Source organism: Coccinella septempunctata, chromosome 3 (genome assembly GCF_907165205.1).
Source record: "Coccinella septempunctata chromosome 3, icCocSept1.1, whole genome shotgun sequence".
In the NCBI taxonomy this organism is placed as follows: Eukaryota; Metazoa; Arthropoda; class Insecta; order Coleoptera; family Coccinellidae; genus Coccinella; species Coccinella septempunctata.
In genome coordinates this window covers 43,579,793-43,604,962 of record NC_058191.1, presented here as the reverse complement: position 1 = coordinate 43,604,962, position 25,170 = coordinate 43,579,793, and the positions used below count along the sequence as shown (strand labels likewise).

Sequence of the window (25,170 nt, the reverse complement as noted above, 5' to 3'; positions counted from 1 at the left end):
ACCCCGATCCATATTTTCGGATATGTAATTGATGTATGGCGACAGATTAGTGAGAACCGATCTGCTTCTGAAAAAACCATGCTGTCTGATGCTAATTTTCGATTTCAGTGAAAGAAATAGGTAGTCAGTTACAATAGATTCGAGCAACTTACCAAAGTGGTTCAAAATGGAAACGGGTCGATAGTTGGACAACAAATTAATTTTTCCACTTTTATGAATAGGGGTAATTTTAGCAATTTTCCACAATTTCGGAAACATACCGGAACGCAGAGATTGATTGAAAATAATATGAAGAGGATAGACAAGTGAAGCGGCACACGACTTGATAAATATTGAAGGTATCAAATCTGGACCTGATCCTTTGTTTGTTTTCAATTCCTTCATCTTATTCATTATTTCATCAGAACTAATGTGATCAAGGTGTACATGTGTGGAGTCCCGCACATTGTCAACATTGGATTTTCTGATAACGGGTCTGAGGGGATCCTCGAAAACATCTGCGAAGAATTTACCAAACGCATTTGCAACATTCTGATTACCACTATATTCAACATTTTCATGAGTCACCGATGTGGGTACAGTGAATCCCTTGTTATTTTCCGAAACATAAGACCAGAAATTCTTCGGATTCTCAACAATATTATCTTCTACACGTGAAATATGAGCTGTATAGTCTGTCTGAATGGATTTTTTACACTGTTTACGTAAAAGAGAGAACTTGTTATAATATTCCGCAGTTTTGAACTTTTTGAATTTACGATGAGCATTGGCCTTCTCTTTAACATATTTAATGGTACGATTCGAGAACCAAGATGGAAATTTAGACTTATCATTTACAACTCTAACTGGAATAAATCTTTCAATTAGATCATTGAGAACATTATAAAAAACTTCGACATTTACATCAACATTGTCGCTACTTAACAATATATCCCAATCGATCAGTGACAACTCCTCGTTGATAGTACGGTAATCCGCGTTGAAAAACTTGAAAATGGATCTTGACTTCCCGCCATCCACCATTCCACCGGGAAGTTCCACCAACACATCCAGGGCAGGATGATGCAAATCCTCAACAACAAAGGGAGACAATGAACGTTTCGTGATCACGGTCGAACAGGAAGACAACACTAAGTCCAGTATTTTACCATTACGATTGCGTTGGTAGTTGAATTGACCCAGTGAGTTATATGACGTGAAATCTCTAAATTCTGTGTAGGAATCACCTTGTACCATATCACACAGGACATCTCCATTCGTTCCCACAATCCAGGAGTCATATCTTCTGTAATATGCGTACAAATCTACCTCTAGAAGGGTAGAAATTGTGGCATACTTGAATTGTGAAATAATTGAGGAAGAAAGGGTATTACAGTCCAAAAAATCTGATGATTATATCAAAATTACTATCTTTGATTCTGAAATTAGAAACATCAGAAATGTATCTCTGCTAAGGGTCCTCGAAATCATCAAAAAGTATCAAGTGCTGCTGCCTCCCTTTCGTCATTCGATAATACGGGTTTGCTCTACGATGTCGGGTTTCTAATAATTAGAAGCCCAATTATGGAACTTGAGTTTCATACGCACCCTCATCAGAAGTGGACAGATTTCGCCAATAGCTGTCAAGTGACCAAACATTCCATCAAATTAACAAGCGACCAATGTCAACATGGAGGATTTTAAGCAGCCATTTATTCCATTTACCGAACGTCAATGTTTTTACGGCATTTATTCAAATTAGGTCAATATTGGAGGATGTTGGTGAACTATAACAAATGAATTCGAGTCCTGATATTTGACAAGAAGAAGGTTCTTGTTAAAATGTATCCTCTGATGTCATATTTCATGATATAAAAACTCTGTGAATAATATATATAATATTTAAATAAGTATTATTCCATTTATTGTTGAACAAACCAAGGTATAACCTATTAATGTCTGAATGTTCTTGAGGTTTGTCAGTAATTTTTGTAGTAACACTGATCTGTTCGCTCCTACGTCATTTCCTGTCTAAGATGAATAGATTTTATAAGGCCTGGTCCATTTGAGACCGCCGCAAGAATAATGGCCCTGAGACATTGATATATCGCGCGGAGATAATGTTAACTTCTTGCGGAAATTATCAGGTAACGGACAATTTCCCGAGGATATCGGAAAATGGAGTTTCACTGGCCCCTTCCTCGGTATCTCCGAAACGACGACTTCTCATCCGCTGTGCGTTCTCCGGACTTGATAAGGTCGATTTTTCAATGTCTAATTTATGCAAATCACGGGAAAATTGTGATGAATGAGAACGATGTCAGGGATCCTTGTCTTATTTTTATTCGAAGCAGGTTCTCCGGATGCTCCAGCTATCCGAATTTGGTAGATGAGCAACGTTTTCACGTTTCGTTTGATGAATAATGCGTCAAGGAACAAGGGATTTTTCATCATCAAGTGAAAGCCCCTCTTGAAAATGTTTACTAATGACTTCGAAGTTTTTCATTCTGCACTGTTATAAAATTGCAGGATGGGTCTTTAACTCGTACAAATATTTTAACAGAATATTCTTGAGGCCAAAAGAAACACTTTCTTCTTTTACCATTTTTCCGAATCGGCTCGGTTCAAGAGATACAGGCTGTTGAAAAACCATAAAAATGTCATTTTTAGTTCTATCTCACAAACGGTGGGATATCACCCACGTCTTTCAGTGATCCTTACCTACCATAAAAATACCAAAAACTCAAAGAACCCAACTCTTGAAACTAAGGTGGACGCTATCTATTGAATATATGTATAAACGTTTTGTAAAATGTAAGATTTCTTCTTATTTTTCCGTGTAATACGCCATTTTCGAGTAATTTGATGTTCGAGAATGAAAAATATATGTGTTATTCGAAAAATTGGATACTTCGTCGGAATGAAAAGATCCACAGATGTGTAGTGTCATAGATTTAGCTTCTAGAGGTATTTGAAAACTCAAAATTGCCATGTCTTTTTCATCAGGGCCGAATAGGAGAAAATGTTATAGAAAGAAAGAGATTTTTTTGACCTCAAGAATCTACTGTTGAAATATTTGTACGAGTCAAAGACTCACCCTTTATATTTACGGTAGGGTGTTTTCTGAGTGTTTCGTACTAGTAGTAGTTAGCTACCTATCTCGAGTTTTTAGCGTTAATATTTCGGATATTTCATCCCACACAACAGAAAACTTTCTAATAGGTTCATAAAAAGGGAAAGAAATAAAGAATCATATTTCTTGTCTTCAAATCTTCGAATAATAGCCTGGTTTCAGAGTTTCCATAATTTTTCAGTGTATTTCGTATGGAATAATAATATTTCATGATTGTCCTTATACTATATTTCAAGCATTCAAGTTGTGAGTGGGTAAAATCAATGGAAACTTCCAACAAAGTGGATTTTTTGCGCCAAATACCTACAGAATTGTGTATATAGTTTCGAGCCAATTCTTCCGGAGACTGATTTCAAGCACATAAACACATAACGATTTTAGGAACTTCTTCTGGATCATCGTGAAGAAAGTTTTTTTAAAGTTTAATCATTATTTGTTGATGTGTATCAGAAGTTTTTCCTTCTGTCTGTATTTCGTTTTCATTAAGATCAGAGACGAGAGGATCTTATTAGAAGAACTGAATGACTAATTTGTTCCTATAAATTCATGGATTCCTTACTGAGTTTGACTCTGGCGCAGCGTTAGAGAATTCCACAGTACGTCATCGCGAAATTCAATAAAAAGGCAGCAGAATTGAATTCATATCCACAATCACAATGTAGGTATCCGCATTCTGGCGCATAAGGTCCATATGGATAACGACATTTTCCGGATCCGGCTCCGAATAAGCTGACTAGGAAACGGCACATTCCGGCTAACATCGCCCCTCATGATCCGACCTTATTGCGGCCCCATCTCCCGAGATACTCACCACTGCGGGAAAGGCCTTGGCCGCCGACAGCTTCCGTATCGCCAACACGAAGGGTGTATTGGCCCGTTTGACGATGTCGGCGAAAGACAAGACGATGCTTCTCGGCCTGCGAAAATCGAAATAGGTCGCCACTGCCCTTCCCTGGCCCGCCAACAGTCCGCCGAACAGCTGCATGAAGCCGCTGCCGAGCTGAACGAGATCTAATCTGCGATCTATGACGAAGTGCCAGGGGAACGCCTTGCAAAAAGTGGCCACGTCTACTTGCAGCTCGTCGCTTCTCGTCGACGTCGACGACGACGCCAAGCTCGGCGTTTTCCTCACTATCTGATGGCCGTCTCTGACGTTGGTCGGTCTTATTTCGAACCTGAAACAAGGGTCTTATTTCAGGGTGATTTTACACACTGCATTACGAGGATGTATTGATATCTAGTTAGCCTAGACCAGTTCCATGCATGAAAAAAATATTACGTTACCATAGCAACGAACAATGACTCATTAGAAGTGTCAGTGTGAAGTTTGAGGTCGAAAAAGTAAACCAGAGTTGCGCAATAAATTAAAAGAAAGAGGAGGTCCATCGAAATTGTGAAAATCGAAAAATTGAAGCCTTCATCAAGTAGCTGTATTTAAAAGAGTTAAGAGATAAGCAGATTTACGAAGATATGCTTAATACCCTTGGTGATCAATGTCCTTCGTATGCGACCGTTAAAAATTGGACTGCAAGTTTCAAAAGAGGTCGAATTGGGCCAAAACGAATATCTGAAGCGCTGAATATTCCACACGAACGCGATCATCATATATGTAGTTCACGTCAATTTGCACATAAGAAAAATTGCTGCCAAAGGATCCCCGAATGTTTGAAAGTTGACCAAAAGCGTGCAAGGGTAGAAGCATCGCGTTCGATCTGTGCTCGATTTGAAAACGATGCGGACTTCTTAAACCAAATTGTTACTATGGGTGAGACTTGGGTACATTTCTCCGATCCAAAAACAAAGCAACAATCGATGGAATAGCGACACTCTGGTTCTCCAAGACCTACGAAGTTTCATGTCCAAAAATCTGCTGGAAAAAAGTTCTTGCTTCAGTTTTTTGGGATTGCCATAGAGTAATCATGATTGATTTTTTGGATAAGGGTAGAACAATAACCGGAGATTACCTACTATTCGACATTACTAACCACTCTACGGGAAAAAATTATAGGGAAAAGACGCAGAAAGCTATCCAAAGGTGTTTTGTTTTTGCAGAACAACGCCCCTGCAAACAAATCTCATGTGGCCATGCAAAAAATTCGTGATTTAGGGTTTGAATTACTAGAACACCCTCCTTATTCACCAGATTTGGCTTCATCCGACTGTTATTTCTTTCCACAATTGAAAAAAAGTTTGAAAGGTCGTAAATTTTCTTCCAACGAGGAGGTAATAGAAGCTGTGGAGGTCTGGTTTGCGGAGCAAGAAGAAACATTTGTTTTGAAAGGTCTAGAGACGTTGCAGGTTCGCTGTAATAAATGTAAGAAGAGAATATGTTGAGTAATGAACCATTTTGTTTGGTTCTATAGTAGGCTAAGAATTTTTCAATATATCCTCGTAAATGGAATGGGTCAAGAAGTTTTATGCTACAACTGAAATGGGTCAAAAACATCGAAAGGGATAAATGGTATCCATAGGAGATTTTGAGGAATGTTGCACATTCGAAGAACAAAAAGTTGATACAGAATTGAACATTTCAGTCTTGTGGATCCTGTGACCAAACAGCTCATCAAAGGTCCCCGTACCAAACAAACGACCGGACGAATTTGCATTCAATTTTCCCATTAATTTCATAGTGAAATCACACCAGAAACCGATATGTTTGTTGATCGGAACAACAATAATATATATGTATATGGGCCATTCGTTTTATATCCTCACGTTACCCTCGTCGTTGCTGATGCAATTTTCATGAATTCACCAATAATGTAATATATAAATCGATTGGACGAAATTGAACAATACACTGTTATACTTTGATAACGAGTACCCTGAAGAATAACAGGACCTCACCCTATTTCGGGGAAATGTTTTATGATGGTAATATTCGAATCCACTCAGAGAGCTGAATTGTATTTCTATGTAATACTGAACATAGACCAATTGAACACACAATAGCTGTCCCTCTCTGAAAACAAGCTTCCGCGTCATCTGTTTTGGAGGTCCAGTTCCTAATTCGAGAGTTGAGCTAAATAAAAAAGGAATCAGTAGGGTACATCCTAAATTTCTAAGTAGCAATCGAAACAAACTTTTTCGAAAAATATCCAGCAGCGAAGGAACCTAAAATTCATAATGAGAATCAATTCAGGTGCATATCACCCGCCGATATGCATATGCAACTAGTCAAATTTTAAATGGAGAAGGTTTAACCGAAGAAGAGCAGATGTTGACCATGGTTCCGGTCTCATTTGACCTCGTCAGGGCAACATAGCTCCTCCTCCGATGGAAAAACGCTTGGAATTGATGGACCCTAATTAAATACTGGTAGTAGCTTCTGAGTATCATCGAGTACTACTCCAGCGCCATCCAGTATGAAACCAGTATGATATCCACCAAAATTTGTAAAAGACTTTACAATTTCGGTACACTACTATTACTCAAAGTTGAAGCCAGAATTCTAGATGCAAATACCCACCTAAACGTCCTGTCGTCCTGCAAGTTTTTCCCAATCTCTATATCCGCCTCAGTCTCATAAAGCAGCTCAGCTATCTCCTTCAAACTGCCGACCAGCAGGTAAGCTATGGCTGTCCTATCTGTCGAAAAGTCCAACCTGAGGCCATCGTCGTTCGAGGTACAAACGAAAGCCTCAGTCTCTTGACAATCTTGGCCTTGGGAGTTTTCCTGGTACTGCAGCACGTCATGCACACCATCCAGGGTGGTGAGGAACTCTTTTAGGTCTCCCCCCAGACATCTGAACGCTTTTTCCACGCAACCGTGACAGCAGGTCCGGATCAGCTCTCGTCCCAGTTTGTCGAAGAATTCCTTCTCGTCCGTATCTGTGGAGAAAGACTTTAGTAGGGTAAGGCTTAGGGGAGAGGAGATGGCTGTTTTAGCCATCGAGTACTTACTTTCATCTCCCTCCACAAAGTCGTAAAGGTCGTCTAAAAAGGCGTAGTTCTTGTATTGTCCAATATCCCTTGGAAGATTATCACTGAAACAATAATGAAAGATCATTGATTGATTCCAGTAAACTAAAGAAGTTTTGAATGATTTTTTCGCTAGTGATATCGACAGAATCAGACGAATGTTATCGAGGACAACAATGTCCCAACAAAAGGCGATCATCGCCCTCTCCAGATCGCATTTCTGGCTTCAATTATGGCCGGTAGGTTGACTACGGTCGTCGGTAACAAAGTTCTGCGTTCATTAGGAAGAGCTCGGCCAGCCACATTCACTGCGAGTAAACACAGTGGATTATCGACTTATTGAACATGCCTATCTGGCTTCGTGCATTCTACGAATGGCTTATTGGTCCCGTTTTGATCAACGGCGTATGCACGGACTGTTCGCATGAACAAAATGCAGTAATTAACTGCTCGAATGCGGTATTAAAATTCATAATGATCTCTCGGTGAAATTCGCCGAATTCAGCGGGAAACACTGGATTTTTAAAAACTCTATTCAGTTTGTCCACTCTATAATATACTAGGTGACAAAAAAAAACACAAAACCTAGTTTCAATGAATTTATTACAACAATTGTTAACATGTGTCTGTGGAATGTTCTTTTCATAATGACTCAAACGTGTTCCATGAGTGGAAAATCGGGAGATCTAAGGAGCCAAGGCAACAAATCGATATGGGTAACTTAATATTGACCACAAGTGGTCCTACATTTCCTAGTTGGAAAAGTGCATTGGTCAGCATCCAAATAAACTGCCCCACAATCTGTATAAAGGAATTTCGAAATAAATAAGTGCTGTGTTGCGCTGATTCATTCTGTAGCCATAGTTACAACATATTAAAATAGAACTTTATAAATTTGAACGTATAGATATAGCCTAATCAGTGCAAAGAAGAATGTGTGGAATGTGAAGCCCCGTGTATTTCCCCTGAAATTCGCAGCATCCGGAGCGAATGTACAGTTGCACTTTACCGAATGCTGTAGACACAACCAAAGCCCAGAGTTTTCGCCCGCTAAATTGGAAAACTTTCGTCATCGCAAACTTTCCGTAGCTTATCCAACGGCACAACTCGAAAATTTTCGCAGAAATACCGTTATAACCCATATAAATCAAAATTCATTGCACGGAACGGACGTAAACGATAAAATAGGCGCTTAATTGATGAAAACTCGAAACAAAGTAACAAGAAGATCGGGCAGAAAGAAGGAATTGGTTAACCGAAGGAGCTTGTTGGGAAGAATCTCTCGGAAGATTGCGAGATGTATTGCTTCCAGACAATGTTTCCATTAGGGCAACAGATGTTATGCAAAAATATGCAAAATTGTGCAGGAAGGAATGTTCTCAGGCTGAGAATTAATTGAATTTTCGATAAAACTGACGATGATAGCCCGAGAAGCTTTCAAGCGTTCATTGGTGAAGGTCTCAGAGGAAAGAAATGCTCTCAGACAAAGTATTCTCAACATTATTAGTCTACAGAGACTACAAGGATATTGTGGCCCAGATAAAAGTGTCACAAGGGGGTCATCGCCAAAATAGGTAGCGCTATGAGATTTATCACATCATAAAGCATCTGTGTACCAAATTCACTGGTTCTCAGATGATAAGATTCGGAGATAAAGAGAAGACTATTTTCAGGCAACTATTAATCCAAAAGAGAGAGCCTCCTGACCGAATTTTGTTACAGTAATTTCGGGACTGTATTTTTCATACCATGCTTTATGCCAACCCAGTACATCATCGTATACGCCTAGATGAAAACTTAGGCGGAAAATGAAAATTGGCGATTATGAGGCCGCCGGATAGAACACAGGCCTACACGAGTCATATAATCCAGAAAATACTGGTCTCCATTGAAAATACATTCGCATCGTCCGGAGATCAGGCAATGAAAAACCTCATTCACGGAAAAACGGTTCGTTAAACACTGTAGCCAGAGATAGTCCCCTTTCAAAAGAACGTTTCGAATGCTCGGAGAGAGAATGGGAATATACATAAAGGAACATATATGAGAACCGACAGGCCATGAAATTTTGAGCTCATGAGACCAAGCATGCTGGGGATTTATATTTATATTCATGCGTAATCAACGTTTCAGGGGGATGACCGGAGGAAGACATCCACGTCTACAATTTGTGCCATTCGACCTTGGCGGTAGTTGATTTTTGATTTGATCCACATTTTGATCCACTGCAAGTAGAAAAAGACACTTAAATCTTGTCTGGCGCAGGTCTATGAACCCATTGTGCAGGTATAACAAGCCAGAATCACCAGAGAGAGATTCAGTATCAATTTGGCAAGTTACCATATATGTAACCAAAACAGATCTCCGCAAAATAAACTTTATTTTCATCTTCGTCAACTGTTTCAATGATACCCGTAAACGCATTACCCCAAAAATCTTTTATTTCTTCTTCTTCTTGACTTTTTTGTGCAGAATCGAATCAGTGTCGGCATTGAGAGCCATAATTATTGGCGAATGGACTCTTAACACACCAACGGGTAGGAAACATCCATATTCACCCTAGCATCTCTAAATAGACAGCAGTGAAATGTTGCTACGAGTTAATTAATCAATAAACGCGCTTTCGCCCGGCAACAAACATATTCCACGATACATTTTCAATGGATCTTGGGCGGAATAACAATCAAATTGAATTTGCCGTTACGAGGTTACGTCCGTTTGTGTAGTCTGTCGAACCGGATGTGTAACAAGCATTCATTATAAGTTTTATTGACACCATACGTTTTGGAAACGTCTCATAATACCAACCGTAATTACTCCCGGATTCAATGGCTTCGGATGGAGTTGGAGATGGCTAGGTCTCCGCGGGATTTATATTGGATGAAACTTTCGCTACTAATTCCATTCTATGCATGTTTTACTGCCGATTTGAAACTTGTTCGGGGAATTGAACGTTAATTTAGATGGGGGAGGTTGCCTAAATCGCGGTACAAAAAACTTGTCTAGCTCGCAAAGCGCCATGACGGCAAGTTTAAGTATACCCAGAAGGTTTTTTGCAATTTCGAGTTCACTACTCGAAGTAAAATTTTATCTCTTTAGTTTACTGAAAACGGGAGATAAGGTCAGGGGTGCTCAGACTTGAATCGCCTGCGATCTACTTCACATTACACTCGTTAATTAAAAAGTATCTGTCAAATTTGAAAATTGAGTAGGTAGGTACTTGGCTGTATACAACTCTGTTTAAATAATCCACAGATGTACAGTGTCACAGATTCAGAATCTGAAAAAATGGTATGGAAAAAAGTCTCTTTGGACCTCAACAATCTACTGTTGAAATTCCTGAAAAATCAACTGAAATCCCACTGCTGTCATCAGTGTAATAATGCACCCCGTGTCTTGATCAATGAAAGAGCAGCTCTCCACTTGACCCTTGTCCAGTGATTATTTTTACATTCTTATATACATATGATGATAATCAACTGAAATCCCACCGCTGTCACCAGTGTAATAATGCACCAGTGTCTTGATCATCATCATCATCATTTATTTTCAATGGAGAAACGGCTTTCCACTGGACTAAGGGTGATTATGTTACATTCTGATATACATATGATGAAAATCAACTGAAATCCCACCGCTGTCACCAGTGTAATAATGCACCCGTGTCTTGATCAATGGCAGAACGGCTTTCCATTGGACTAGGGGTGATTATTTCACATTGTGATATACATATGATGAAAATCAAATGAAATCCCACCGCTGTCACCAGTGCAATAATGCACCCGTGTCTTGATCATCATCATCATCATTTATTTTCAATGGAGGAACGGCTTTCCACTGGACTAGGGGTGATTATGTTACATTCTGATATGCATATGATGAAAATCAACTGAAATCCCACCGCTGTCACCAGTGTAATAATGCACCCGTGTCTTGATCAATGGCAGAACGGCTTTCCACTGGACTAGGGGTGATTATTCCATATTCTGATATACATATGAAGAAAATCAACTGATATCCCACCGCTGTCGACAGTGTAGGTCACTGTGTCATCTCTGTAGATGACATCTCATTTTGGCAGCTGATTTTGGTGGTTTCAGAAAGGTTAAATATCAGTCCATAATATTCAGATCATATATCTTCGAATTCCTCCAGAAACTTCATTTTGTACAATGCTCTCAAACTTAGTTGTCTTTGTTTTCTTGGAGCTTTCTCTCCATTAAGAAACATGATCTACACCACGGCGACAAACTCCGAGATGAACCCCACTCAAGATCATACTAATCGGTCGCAATCTGAATATTCAACCGGGCAGGTTTCGAAGTCAACTCCTTCGAAACGCGTTACTTAACGGTCCACTTTATGATTTCTCACGACCGGAGTTAATCGAATTCAAGGGCTGAATAACATAATCCGGAATTCGTCTTGAACGGATCTCGACAAGGCGGGATTCCTCCGGCATATCACGAGTGACGAGGGAATTAGGTATTCATAATACAATTTTCGGTTCATTCGAATTCATGAGGGGTTGCTTCGTAGCGCGCTAGATCTCGCACATCTAGGTTTTTCTCCAGTCTTTCGCGAAGTAATTAAAGGAGAGACTTAAAGGTGGGAATAGATTAAGGAGGGATCGTAGCTTAGACGTGATAATATTCTACTCAACGGCTCATCCAGGAATTTTTTCCACATTCATTTATTGACCCATATTGACAATCTTTTTTATCAATGATCTTTTTATCTCCTATTAAAATCCTACGAACTGCATGAAATTCTCATCGTTATTATAGGACTATTAGTAACCCCCATTCAGGAAAATGCTGCATGGTTTGATTAAAGCCTAACAATTCACCTTTATCATTCAGTCAGTTTGAAAAAAACGAATTCCATTATGGAAATGAATTGAATACCTCGAAATCTGACAGTTTTTCCTCCACGCTTTCGACAATCCTTAATTATTTTACGGGAGGTAGAGCGAGCAGACTGAAGAGAAAAAAATGCGAATTAAGTTGTCTGGGGTGAGAGTGCGCTGACGGCATATTTTAGATGTGAAATCGATGGTGCGACATGTTTGTGTCGAATGCGAAAAATGCCTCTCTGTGTAGACTCTGCAGATCCAAGAGTGGGTTATATTGAGTTAAGGGTCGCGGAAAAGACACGTTTGGAAATTTTATAAAGGATAACCAAGATGAGATTTTCGAATTTTCGAGGTCGAAGTACTCAGAGGGTCAAATCGAGTTACAAACTGTTTGTTTCTGTCGATTTGCCTGACGAAAAATGATGTGAATTTAACGAATAATTCCAGGCAAAGTATTCAGATTCTATCTACTCCAGATCAGACAGGGTAAGTCCTTGACTCGTAAAACTATTTTAAGGGTAGATTCATGAGGTGAACAGAAACGCCTTTTTCGTATAGAATATCACAGATATATTTTATTTTTGACCATACAATTGCTCGAAAACGGCGCATTGAACAAGAAAATATGAAGAGTACTTGTGATCGAAAAAGATTCGAGAATTGAATCAAAAAATAGATAGAACTGAAAAAAACATTTATCAATAGCCTGTATCTTTCAACCCAAGAAGATTCGGAAAAATGGTAAAGGAACAGAGTGGTTTCTTTTGACCTCAAGAATCTACTGTTAAAATATTTGTACGAGTTAAAGACTGAAAAAATCGTCATCATTTAAGCTTACTTACAGGCAGGAATATTTCCCAGCATCATCTAGTCTTTCTTTCTGCAGGAGAGATGTCAAAGCAATCTGAACAGCATCATTCTGAAAAAAAATGCAATGAAAGTCTCACAAGGTTGGAAAAAACACAAGAAACACAATTATCGAGAAGAAAGGGCACTGGACTAGGGGTGATTATTTTACATTCTGATATACATATGATGAAAATCAACTGAAATCCCACCGCTGTCACCAGTGTAATGATGCACTCCGTGTCTTGATCAATGGAAAAGCGGCTTTCCACTGGACTAGGGGTGATTATTTTACGTTCTCATATACATATGATGAAAATCAACTGAAATCCCACCGTTGTCACCATTGTAATAATGCATCCGTGTCTTGGTCAATGGAAGCGAATAGGTTAATTTGAAGTGTAGCTTGACCATTATGCTATTCTTGAATATCCTTTACATTTCGAAGGATGCAGTATAATCGTCTGAACTTTAATATACACTATCACCTCTTATTCTCCTCTTTCTTTCAAACCAACATAAACTCAAATAGGAAGCGATAGTTACAGCTCAACCAATTTTTCAGTTCTCCAATAGAACTTAGTCGTTATATAGATATCTCACCACTTCATCAGCTGATGTGATTGCTTTCTGTTTTCCTAGGGCAAATCACCCCCCCCTTACCTATAAAGTTTTCCAACTTTTCTCCTTGCACTCAATACGTGTACCAACCTAACCTAGAAAAGTATATTTACCAAAAGATATCGTGCATGACGTGAAGATCGTAAACCCGCCAACGTATAAAGACAATTCTTACGTTGTACAACCCGACGCCTCACCTCGTTAACCAACATCAACCCTCGCGGCCGCAATCATCCCCAGAAACTCGGGCTGCTGCGATACGAGGCGACTAATGTGGAAAAATGCAACATCCGGCCGAAGGTGTCGGGAAATCGCGGAAGTTTATACGTATACTTTATTTTTACGAGCGACGTGGAGCAGTTCACAACCTTTTCCACTTAGAGCGAAAAGGCAGTGAAATCCCGTATATGGAGATATGGGAAACTTGCTGGGAAATCAAATTATGTTCACCGTATCGCGACGCGTTCGGCTCTACGTCTTCTTCTCTGAGCGCCTCGAGCAATTGTCTCTTGACTGAGGCTTTGCGCTGCTCGTGCACAAAGAGCTTTTGCACCGATGATCACACAGAACCAGAATATTGCCGACTTCAGGCCACTGTGATCAAGTGGTCATTAAGTTTGATAAGGGTCCTTGTCATTCAATTGAATTATAACAGTCCTATACTCATAAACGTGAATAATTAGAAGTAACAAATGGATGGGAATTAAAAACGGCGGAAACAATGCGCCAAATCCAATTTGTGTCCTCTTCCTTGAGTCTGCCAAACAATGCCACCCTAATGAATAGATCCCGAAGACAAATTTGAACCAAGGAAAACACAAGGACGTTTTCCATCTAAATGTCCGACGAAAAACATTGAAATAACGCCGTTGAATATCCAGATAGGACGAAAGTTTCCGTTTGCGGAAGTTCGACCGCGTGCTACATTATGTCCCCAACTTTGAACTTTTGGGTGAACTCGTGAAAGCAACCTGCAACTTTTGGTTTCGTAACTGGAGCACTCTGGACCCCATTCCCTGAGGTATCCGGAATTGAATAAATTATCACGGGGTATCCGTATCGTGAAAAACGGGACAGTTACTCTTGTTTTGGAACAAAAAGGTCGACTCCTTGATTCTCTTGATGATTCATGAACGTTCGAGGGTTTTTAGAGTGGCTTACAAGAACAAAATTGTATTTTCTGAAGATGAATACTTCAGCACAGTTTCATTACTCCATGATTAACTTATTTGAAGTCGTAGATATAAATAGTAATGAGAAAATAATCACCCTAGTCCAGTGGAAAGCCGCTCTTCCACACGGGTGCATTATTACAGTGGTGACAGCGGTGGGATTTCAGCTGATTTTCATCATATGTGAATCAGAATGTGGAATAATCACTCCTAGACCAGTGGAGAGCTGCTCTTCCATTGATTAAGGCACGGATGCATTATTACACTGGTGACAGCGGTGGGATTTCAGTTGATTTTCATCATATGTATATAAGAGTGTAAAAATAATCATCCCTAGTCCAGTGGAAAGACGCTCCTCCATTGATCAAGACACTGGTGCATTATTTATTACACTGGTGACAGCGGTGGGATTTCAGTTGATTTTTCTGGTGTCGAATGCTGAATACTTTTATGTAAGAAGTTTTATACTGAAGTCTTGTTTGTTTCTGGAGCGATATGAACTAGAATTCAATAAGTTTATAGCCTTTAATGAGGAAGTGAGAAGCGAGGTGAAATGAATTCGGAGAATTGTGTTCTAAGAATTTTTTGTGTTTGGTTGGAGGTTTTCGAGTAAATTATTGATGGATTTAATTTTGATTATATCAATGAAGTAGAGTAGTGAACGGAATTATTTTCTCTTTGAAGTTCAGCTGTATTTTTGACGATCGTTGATTGAATGATAAATAACAAACACAACCTTAATTTATTATTCGATTAATCTTTCCTCTACCTGCCTTTACTGTTCTATCTACTATGGAAGCACCGAATTGATGAAACATTTTAAGAAGGCCCTGTGCAAACTTCTCTGGCGAACCAAAAAAAAAGAAGCAACCTCACTCCAATTTCCAATTCATGGTTTTCCCAGACCGCCTGAAACGAACTAATTATATCGACCTCTGAGAACAGCTCTCGAACAATTCCCATTTAATTGAATATCAATTCGCCTGATTCATTCCGAGGCCACAGCAGATAAAACCCAGAGTTTTGCGGGAGAAAACTTCGGTCTTACTCTAGAAAATTACCGGGATAACGTCCCTAGACCCTGGGAATAAACTTGTACAGGAGGAGACAGCAGTCTGTGAACGTTAATCGACACGATGTGCCTGTCTGTTCTTGCCCGATTAAGGATGCCGGATGCTGACTGGATGAAACCGAAGGAGGTTTCTCTAAATAAATCAAACGATTCGAATAACGCTTTTATCAGGTGAAAAATAAAAGAAGCGAGTTCAGCATCTTTCAACATTTTACATACTTTGAATCCATAGCAACAGAAGAAATCCTACTCCAACGATAACCCTGCCAAGATAGATAAAATACTGATATATTATGTTTCGAATGGAATATACCCGGATGCACAGTCTCGTTTTATGGGATTCGACATGGTGAATAATTGTGCTACGAACCGGGGTTGTAGGTTATAAATCTGATGTTCTTATATATCTCACGGCTTTCCTTCGATCTATCATATCTTGTTTCGATGAATTGGGGTTAGATTTGGAGATTGAAAAACACGAGACGCTCATTGGTACTGGTATCAGATGATACCGGATATACTTCGAGATACACGAGGATGCTGTGATGCTATAAAACCAGTGCATTCAATAATCGGTTGAGTTATAATGGACGTGGATAAAAACGGGGAAGAAGTTGGATTTCAGGCTTTTTTCTTGCTTCTCCTCAAAGACAAACTTCGGAACTTCCACCCTACAATGAGATTCATCGAAATTCTTCCTAAAAGGAAAAAAACTGAATCTCTCGACTTTAGTTGTTTGACTTTCGAGGTAACCCTATCGATTGATTCCGTCTCAGATTCATTAAAAACATGACCAACCTGGTTTCGGGAACTCTCCAGGTTTAATTATTCGCACAGAGCGGAAACTGGCATTTTCCTCATCAAAATTCGGGAAATTAGAGAATGTTCGTTTTCCTCTTCTCTTTCAATCCGCATCCTGAATAGGCTGTTAGATCTTTTCGTTGGAAGTAACCGATGGAAATTTTTCATTTTGGAATCGTAAATTAACCATAATATTCAATGAGAACAGAAATCAAATATTCAAACGATGAAGGGACTGTTTTGAAACTGAGTAAATCTTTATCTCTTCTGACAATTAAGCTCATACAGATTCATAGATATGAAGAAATTGGTGTAGTCTCATGTGAAAAGCTTCAGCATTGTTCAAACCATTAGAAAATAGAAAAACTACATTTTAAGAGTGTAAAAAGGATAAACAATGGTTCTTCTCTTTTACACTCATTTATTTTTTCCTCGAATATTTCGTACATATTTTAAAGACGAACAATTAAATGAAGAAAAAGATATCCTTATTTCAATCTAGATAAGATTCCTGGAGAAATGTTGATTGTCTGCTGGAAATAATTCGTCAATGTGGCGTATTGTAATTGATGAAAATCAGCCGGAACCCTTTTCCAGAAAGCTCCCAGCCTAATTTAATTATTGTGAGGAGGCGCGTTGCCGAACACACAGCCTTTGATTTATACTTAATGAGACCTCAGAGTTTGGCAACTCCTGTCGTACCAGTTTCCCGAATTGACAGTAGTAGAATGCACGACAAAGGGAGGAATACAAAGTGAATCGGAAATTTGGGTTGGATCTGAAATATTAAACGGCACTCTGCTGTAACAGGTTTGTCAAATTTGGCTGGATGAAAATGCCCGTCGATGGAATTTTTTCAGGAGATGGGAATAACTCGCGCAGGAAGTATGAGGGTTTAAAGGTCAAACCGGAAAAATAGGATCATAGATACAGAGTCTATCAGTGAATATGATACAGCGGCTCGCGCTGTACTTAATTAAAAAGAATTTGAAGGACCAAAAACTAGAAACTGTGATATGGAAAAACCATTTGTAGTGAAGGACCGTTAGGGTTATGAGAAGGAACTGCCCATTGTCATCTTCAATTGAGTGGATTCAATGCGTTGGTGGTAACATTAAAAATTAAATAACCTCAAATTAAATTAAAATGAGTTACGGAGTTCTTCAGTAAGAACATAGGTATTGAAAGAGCTATTAGATCTAACCAAGACTTACAACTCTTTCCCATAACAGAACAGCAGGAATGCAAAATAATTATTTCAGCGTAAAATTCCCCAAATTGACACGTCGACGAAAAAAAGCCTATTCGACACATAAAGCCGCCAACTTCGGCCAAAACCCAATAACGCGAGGAGGTGCAAAAAATTGCGTAGGCTGCATAAAACGAAATTTCCATAAAAAATTACCATAATTCTCTCCTTCAATCACGCGACCGTTTCAACTCCCCGTTTCCGCCGAGACTTTATCTGGTCTCGCACGACGGAAAAGAGACCCCAAAAAAACAGAACAACTTTCAGATACAAATCTAATATTTTAATCAAACCGGGCGGTAACAAGGGAATAAAAGGAAACTAGACCGCGAACAGCGGCAGCGTCCATTATTCCAGTCTCAAATTCAGCCACGATTATCATTTCTTAGGGCACTCTCCTCCTGCTGTATACATAAAATTCGCGCAACAAAGACTAAGTGTAATATAATACGACGGGGCTGTGAAGGCGCTGTTTATGTTTCTGCTGGGTGAGATCTGAGACTATTAAGACATTTGCATGTAAACAGATCGATAGGCCTGCTCCGTTGCCATGGTCGAAAGTCTTTTTTTCGCTGCTTTGTGTCGTTGCCTGAGATATACAGAAGATAGAAGTCACCCCAATAAGTCATTTCACCAAGAATTGTCTCTATAAAATATTTAAGATGGCAAATTTACAATCACCGCTTTTTGGGTTGCCTGACTCAAGTTTGTCAGGCGTTTTTGACCCAGTTGCTAGCGACACTTCACGGGCAAAACTCTTCGTTGGTCGGTCACAACAACGATGATAGTATCGTTGCCGTGGGCTCCAGAAATTTTCGAAAATTGGCCATTTTTTCAAGATAGAATTCGGAAATGGCCCGAGAGGTGAAAAAAGCAGTAACCAACCATGGAGAATATTTTCAATAATCATTCATTCATTTTTCTGGAATGAATGCGTTTCTGATCAAAAAAACGGAAGTATTGAACGAATTTATTGAATTTATGAAGTGTTCAATTGCGTAATTCTCTGAATTTCCGATTAACAAAAGCTGAATTTCACAAAATAGTAGAAATGACGAGTGAGTCGATCAGTTCCCTCCGACATAATTGGGATTTCGAATCACAGGTTGGATTATTCTGCTGAAATTTATCGACTAGTCGAAACAGATCGGTTGTATTTGGCGGCATAATTGATGAGCTCCAGTTTCCTCAAATAAGGATCCGATTTCCAATTAGTGAGGGAGTTACGTTGACCTTTTGCTCATGCTGTGCAGTAATTAGTAGCTGTAAATCTTTGCTTGATTATAAATTTAGATTCTCTGGAAGAATCAACCGTTTTACATCTATTAGAACAGATAGTTTTTTTTTATCAACTTAGACACATTTATTCGTGAATTTTTCAATTCTGGTCACAGAGTCTTTTTCAAAGGACTTCATGAGCAACCTTATCATATTTCCATGTTTTGAAATGCTTGTGACAACGAAGAGTGCGGAAGGAAGTTTTTTCAGTGTAACTACCTTCATTTGAGGCATACATCCCGATGATAAAAATGAATTATCAACGCATCCTCCCTCCGGGTCTGATGTTGATTAAATGTCACGAGATTTCTGCTGGAAAATAAATACCTAGCTCTAGCTCGTTCGCGATTCAAATTTTGACGTTATAAAATTTTGTCTCTATTCTCTCTCTCTCATCGTCCTGAAATCCGCCAAGCTACGAGACCGCTTTTCATCTGTTTATGCAACTCCATATTACGCGGATGTTCACATTCAACAAACCAAAATAATTGCGTTACGGTAAATGGGAATTTACATAAATGTATTGTTGAAACGTCGTGCATCCTCTTGGGCATTAGCGGTGATAAATCTTAAGTGTTGACAAATATTGTCTTTGGCCGAAAAGTTCAGCGTGTGCGCTTCCCTTGGTCGTGCGCGCTTTCAGCAGATTGGATACATTTGCGATAGGAACGCTCGTGGTAGCTTGGTCTAGACCTTTAAAAAAAAGTTCATCGATTCGCTGAATTATTTATTCATTATCTAGGAAAAACCTATATTTTCATAGCAAACTTCCAGCTATCTGACACTGCTAACGAGAAAATCAAATTTTTAATTTTTCCATTATTCAACTTTCAAGTTAGGTTGAAATCAGCAGAATTATCAAAGTATATTTAAACGTCATATCTGGAAAACCAATCTCTCTAGTGATAAATTTGGATATTTCATCATATCGTAGATGCAAATGTGATACATACGCTGAAAGAACAACTCTTCTAGTAATAAATCTGAAAATTTCATCCATCTCGGTGCAACCGGTCGGTCTTGACGATTTTTTAACTGAACCCATCTTTTTCAGGCTTTTTCAAAGATCAGCTTTCGAGTCGTTTATCTCTCAATAAAAGTAATCGTAAATGGAAATGTGATACATATTCTGAAAGAGCAACTCTTCTAGTAATAAATCTGTGAATTTCATCCATCTTCCGATATTAGTTGAGAAAAAAACCCTCTCCTACCCCTATCATTTACGTCGCCGATTGATAAATCTGAATTGTAATTAGGATCTACTCAACCCTTATCACATGCGTGCTTGGGGGTGCACATTAATATACCAAATTATCGATTAATCTTCCTTCCAGAATGCGGTATATTAATATTTCACGCTCCTGGTGTGATACAAATCATCCAGTTGAATGGACCGGGTGGAAAGCTTCGATAGGAAGGAATTTTAGGCAGTCCATTTTTTACGGATATCGATCAGGCAATTTTCGAATATTCCACTTGTAATATCGTACACACAGTCCATAACTTAAGGAGATTATATTATAGTACCCTAAGGGAAACCATGTAGAGAATTCAATATCGTTTTTCGTCATATCTACACTATTATGGAGTACTAGAGAGAGGAATAAAAAGCGAAGAGCCTCCCTACAAAGCCCCAAAGGCGTAGTTTACCAGGGTTTCGTGTCTCCAGTTGCCCTAACTTCTACGTCAATGATATAGGGGCTATTTTGCTTTTCAAAAGGTATGGAAAGAGGCACTCTCGTTAGGTTTTAATTTTTATTCGATATCCATTGACGATGTTAATTGGGGTGAATCTTCCCCTGCTCATTAGACGCGTTTCCCTCGACCAGAAATAGGTCAAATGCCGAACAAATGAGTCCGTTACCGAAATAAAGATCAATCGGTTCCCGAGAAACTTCTCTTTGGGAAATATCAAAGCGCGAGGTACAATGAAGACCTACCAGAATCGTCATCTGCAGAATCTGATAAAGAGACACGGTTTCGAATCGAAGGAGATGGGTCCTGCGTTCGTTTAAAATAATGACGCGAAATGGCGAGGCCCAGAATAATTACCGTTGTTCTTGTACAGCAGCTGAAACGGCTATTTTAGCGTGACGTGGTTCTCGAGTCTTCGAGATGGAGTCTAGAGATTGTGAAGCAATGAAGGGTTCTTCCTTGATTGTCGAAAGCCCATTTTTAATTAAGGGCACGTTCGTCGGGAATGCCAAGTTCTCGAAGAATGTTCATTATTTCTCACCGCTCAATTCGAATTTCGTTATTAATTCCGAGCTATTCGACGTAAAATAGCTATTTGCATGGGCGGTACCCCTGGTGGTTCTGTATTCAATTAAACGTCTTGCTGTTTTCGACCTTCAACGTTTTCGAAATCTTTTTTCCCAACAAACTTTTTCAAATATTCGAAATAAAACTTTGATGAATTTATTCTAGTGTTCAGTTGGTCCAAATTTGCAGAATAGAATTCTTCAACTGAGGCTTCAGGAAAAAATCACATAATGTAAGATCGCAGGCTCTTGGAAGAAATTTATGTTCAGTATTGACGCCGCTAAGCCAACCCTGAAAACATTACTCAAAGTAGCTGAAATCTCTGGAGATGTGTTTGCTTTAGCGCCATCTTTCTTGATACCACATACTTCGTGATTCAAAGTTGCATGCTTTTATTTGTTTAATTGTGTTAATCCTTATTGTTAATCCCCCTTTTTAACGCAGACTTCCGTCGTCTGGTTCTCTGGTGAACCAAGACCAATCGACAGAAGTCTCGAAGTCGTTCCGCTGGTAATGCTTGGCGTGTACACCCAAGGTTGCCACGGAAAGACCACAATAACTTATCCCGTCTTACCCCTGTTGTGTTCCGTTTAGATTTCCCGTTTATCGTAGACTTCTGTCGCCTGGCTCTGTGGTGACGGAAACCAATCGGCAGAGGTCTCGAAGTCTGTCTGCTGGTAATGCTTGGCGTGTACACCCAAGGTTGCCACGGAGAGACCACGATAAACTACCCCGTTATCCTGTAAATTGTTGCATTGTATTCCACCTGAATTAAAACCGTCCCGTTTATTGAATAACTTCAATTCTGATTGGCCTGTACACTGAAAGTGCTCGGGATCAAACCCATCGCTCAATTAACCGATTACAGGGACTGTTATCACACGAAACTGCTGTATTTTGGACGTTTGTCGTTGTCATCTCTTTATTCCTAAGGTTTTTAAAAGTTACACTTGAATTAATTCTGTTTGAATGTGTTTCTTGAGTGAAGATTTGATTTTTTACATATTCTCCTTTTCAAATTTTCAACATCCGTTCTTCATAACGACGCCTTGTGAGCTGAGCGAGTACTGTATCAATTGAGGTCGTGCGGAATCCCTTTCAAGTCAAACAATACAACTCCATCGCTCGAGATAGAAATAAAAAGGCGAGTTACGGATCTCGGCTCCCTTAAAACGACCAAACAACCCCACGCACCGCAATATTCAAACCCCAATTCAAAGGAGACGATTACTGCGAAAGAATCCCATTGTCGTCGTCCCCAAAAGGTGTCGGAGACAATCAGGGCTTCCTATATAGCACAGCGCCGGAAAAACACCCCAAAGAACGTGCAAATCCTTACCGGCGGGGACGTCAACAAAAGGATGGCGGCGTTCAGATGCTTCAAGTTGAGGGTGTTCCTGTCGTCGTCGTCCGCCTCCAGGTCGCCTTGGGGGATGTGGATCGAGGATTGTCTAGCCGTCAGGGACCTCTTCACCGAAACGCCATCGGACGCTACGTACATGGAGGGACGCCGGAAAGGACATGACGATGCCATAGTCGCATCCACGTGACTTTATCACGTTTATAGCTTCATTTATATTTCATGGCAGTCCTGGTTGCCGGGCCAGCATACGTATCTGTGAAAGAAAAGTATATATTATGGCTGGAAACGTTCGGATATTGCTTAGGGAGTGTTTGGGAAGGAAGGATGGGGTAGTTGAGAATGTGATTTTTCTCGTGATATTGTTCCTGGGGATTTCAGAGCCTAGTGAATAAGAAAAGTCTAAGGGTGTTTGCAAAAAAAGATAGAACTAGAGTCTTAATTACATGATTTTCACAACGATGAGTTATTTAACAACTACACGTATTTCACTCATCATCATAACATCATCTTTAGGTGGGAGAAGGTATAACACTAAGGTGCGAGATGAGTTGGAGACAGCAAATTTCTCTGGGCAATTGAGACGTGAAACAATAAAACCGTTTTATGGCTGGTCTTGGAACAAGTCAACTGGACGTTTCATATTTAACGACACATCAGAAAAGTCATAAATGGAGGTGTAATTAGTGAGAAATGTTCATGTCCATTGGAAAATCCAATTAACCACTTATAAGACTCCTGAGTATTTAGTTGATTCTCCAGGAATTGGGATGAAGAAACATCATGATGCTATATTATTATGTTATTGTTTATTGGTACTTTATTACTTTCTCCTTCTGAAAATTGCATAGCTTGAAGTTGAAAATTTCTACACTATTTGAAACAGTTTTTGGGGTGAAGGCATAGTATTATATTTGAAATACTGTAAAGTGTTTGTTGATATAAAATAGATATATCAAGCATACAATTCATTTCTCATCCAAGGGTTGACATAATCTGTGAAGAATTGAATCAAATCTAAATATTGTCACTAGGAGGGTGAGGTATTTTGTTCTCCTGGTGATCAGCCTAATGAAAAAATTCATTGTTTATGAATGTAACCTGAAATTCGAGCATTCAATCTTCTATAAGGAATGGTGGAATTGCTAATACTTTGACAACTGATTTCGACCACAGACAAATACCATAAATTCGAAAGACCATTTTTTCTCTCTGTTTATATTTCACAACATATTGATTCTATTCCGCTGAAAAGCGATTATAAAATGGAACTTGCCACCTAAGTGAGCAGTTTTCCCTACAGCTGGGACAGAAAATCGATAGCTAATTGGAAGATTAATGCTTTCATTTGAATGAAAAGGTTCCTTTCAATTTCGAACTGCTTCTGGTAAATCGGAACTCGAATTCGTTTGAATGGATGTTTTACTTTCTTCTTCAGAAAATTTCCACAAATGCCAACTAGACAAAAAATAATTATTTTCCTAACACAAGTGCGGAAAAACACTTTTCGTCATAAGAATTAGAAAAATATAGTTTTTCAGCGTTTCACAAAATTATTGTCGAATGCCTTTCAAAATTTGGACCAAGTTGCATCACTTTTTTTTGTGCTCGTTTTCAATACTTTTACTTACTAACATCTGTGTACTCACCCATGAAATTTGTATCGACCGTTTTATATTTCTATGGTATTGACAATGATCCCTCATAAATGACAGAGTGAATTTCCGCATTATTTATAAAACATATTCAACGAACCATTCCCCAAAATCTTTTCTCTGTATGAATTATGCATTTCAGTTCATTCAGTTGTTTCTCAGACAAGCATCATGTTCTTTCTCCGTTCTTCTGCTACGTTGAGGAAAAGTGAGATACAGAGGCTTGAACCCAACACAGTCCCGTCTAATACTCCTCTGAGCTATCACGAAAATGAAGAATGCGAAGGTCCTCAAAGTTCTTCAGATGATATCTTCCGTAGTCCCCTAACCTCCCAGTATGGTCAAGACAATGAGGGTGAAGCAGAAGATGTGAAAATAATTTTTTCAAAATTAGACGCAAGTTTCACTTCTTCTGTAGAAAAAATAATCAGTTCGAAATCAATCAGAAACGACAGTATGGGGGACTCTTCGTATGATGAAGAAAAAGTTACAATGTCTGGTGTTAAAAATAACTCATTTAATCCAGCAATATCCCGACCAGAAAATGCTGAACATCTGAATAAATTCCACAATAGAGCAACCGTTCGAACATCTCAGACAGTTCCAAAAAAAATCATCTCTGATCAGACAAAGAAACCTATGAACACCGTGAAAAAATTTTCAATAAATAGATACAAGAACATAACATCCAAGGTAGACACTGGAAGAAAAAAAATTATCAACAAAAAAACTGAAGAACCAAACAAAGTTGAACGACAATGTTTGGCCATTCAAACCTCAGGCATCTTCCAAGACGGATCTGGTGATGTGGAATCAAAGTACCAAACAACTCTTTCCGAACAAGAAAAAGAGAAACTCGAACGTTTCAGAAGGATAAACATGAAGATAATAGAAGCCGTTTCAAACCCACAAGACAACAGTCCGGAAGAGGAATCTTCCACAGAAACTGAAGATTTCGATTCAGATT

General features: G+C 39.1%; 1 protein-coding gene across 2 annotated transcripts in view; it reads right to left on the bottom strand.

The window, feature by feature from the left end:
• Positions 1 to 25,170, bottom strand: part of LOC123310480 (head-specific guanylate cyclase) — a 110,020-nt gene that overhangs the window by 26,568 nt on the left and 58,282 nt on the right. For both annotated transcript variants that reach the window (XM_044893953.1, XM_044893952.1), the window contains exons 2-6: positions 22,528 to 22,804; positions 12,730 to 12,806; positions 7,015 to 7,097; positions 6,582 to 6,942; positions 3,924 to 4,287 (exon numbers count right to left, since the gene is read on the bottom strand). In XM_044893953.1, the coding sequence (XP_044749888.1) occupies positions 3,924 to 4,287; positions 6,582 to 6,942; positions 7,015 to 7,097; positions 12,730 to 12,806; positions 22,528 to 22,722 (1,080 nt within the window). In that variant the 5' untranslated portion in view covers positions 22,723 to 22,804. The remainder of the gene's footprint in view (positions 1 to 3,923; positions 4,288 to 6,581; positions 6,943 to 7,014; positions 7,098 to 12,729; positions 12,807 to 22,527; positions 22,805 to 25,170) is intronic.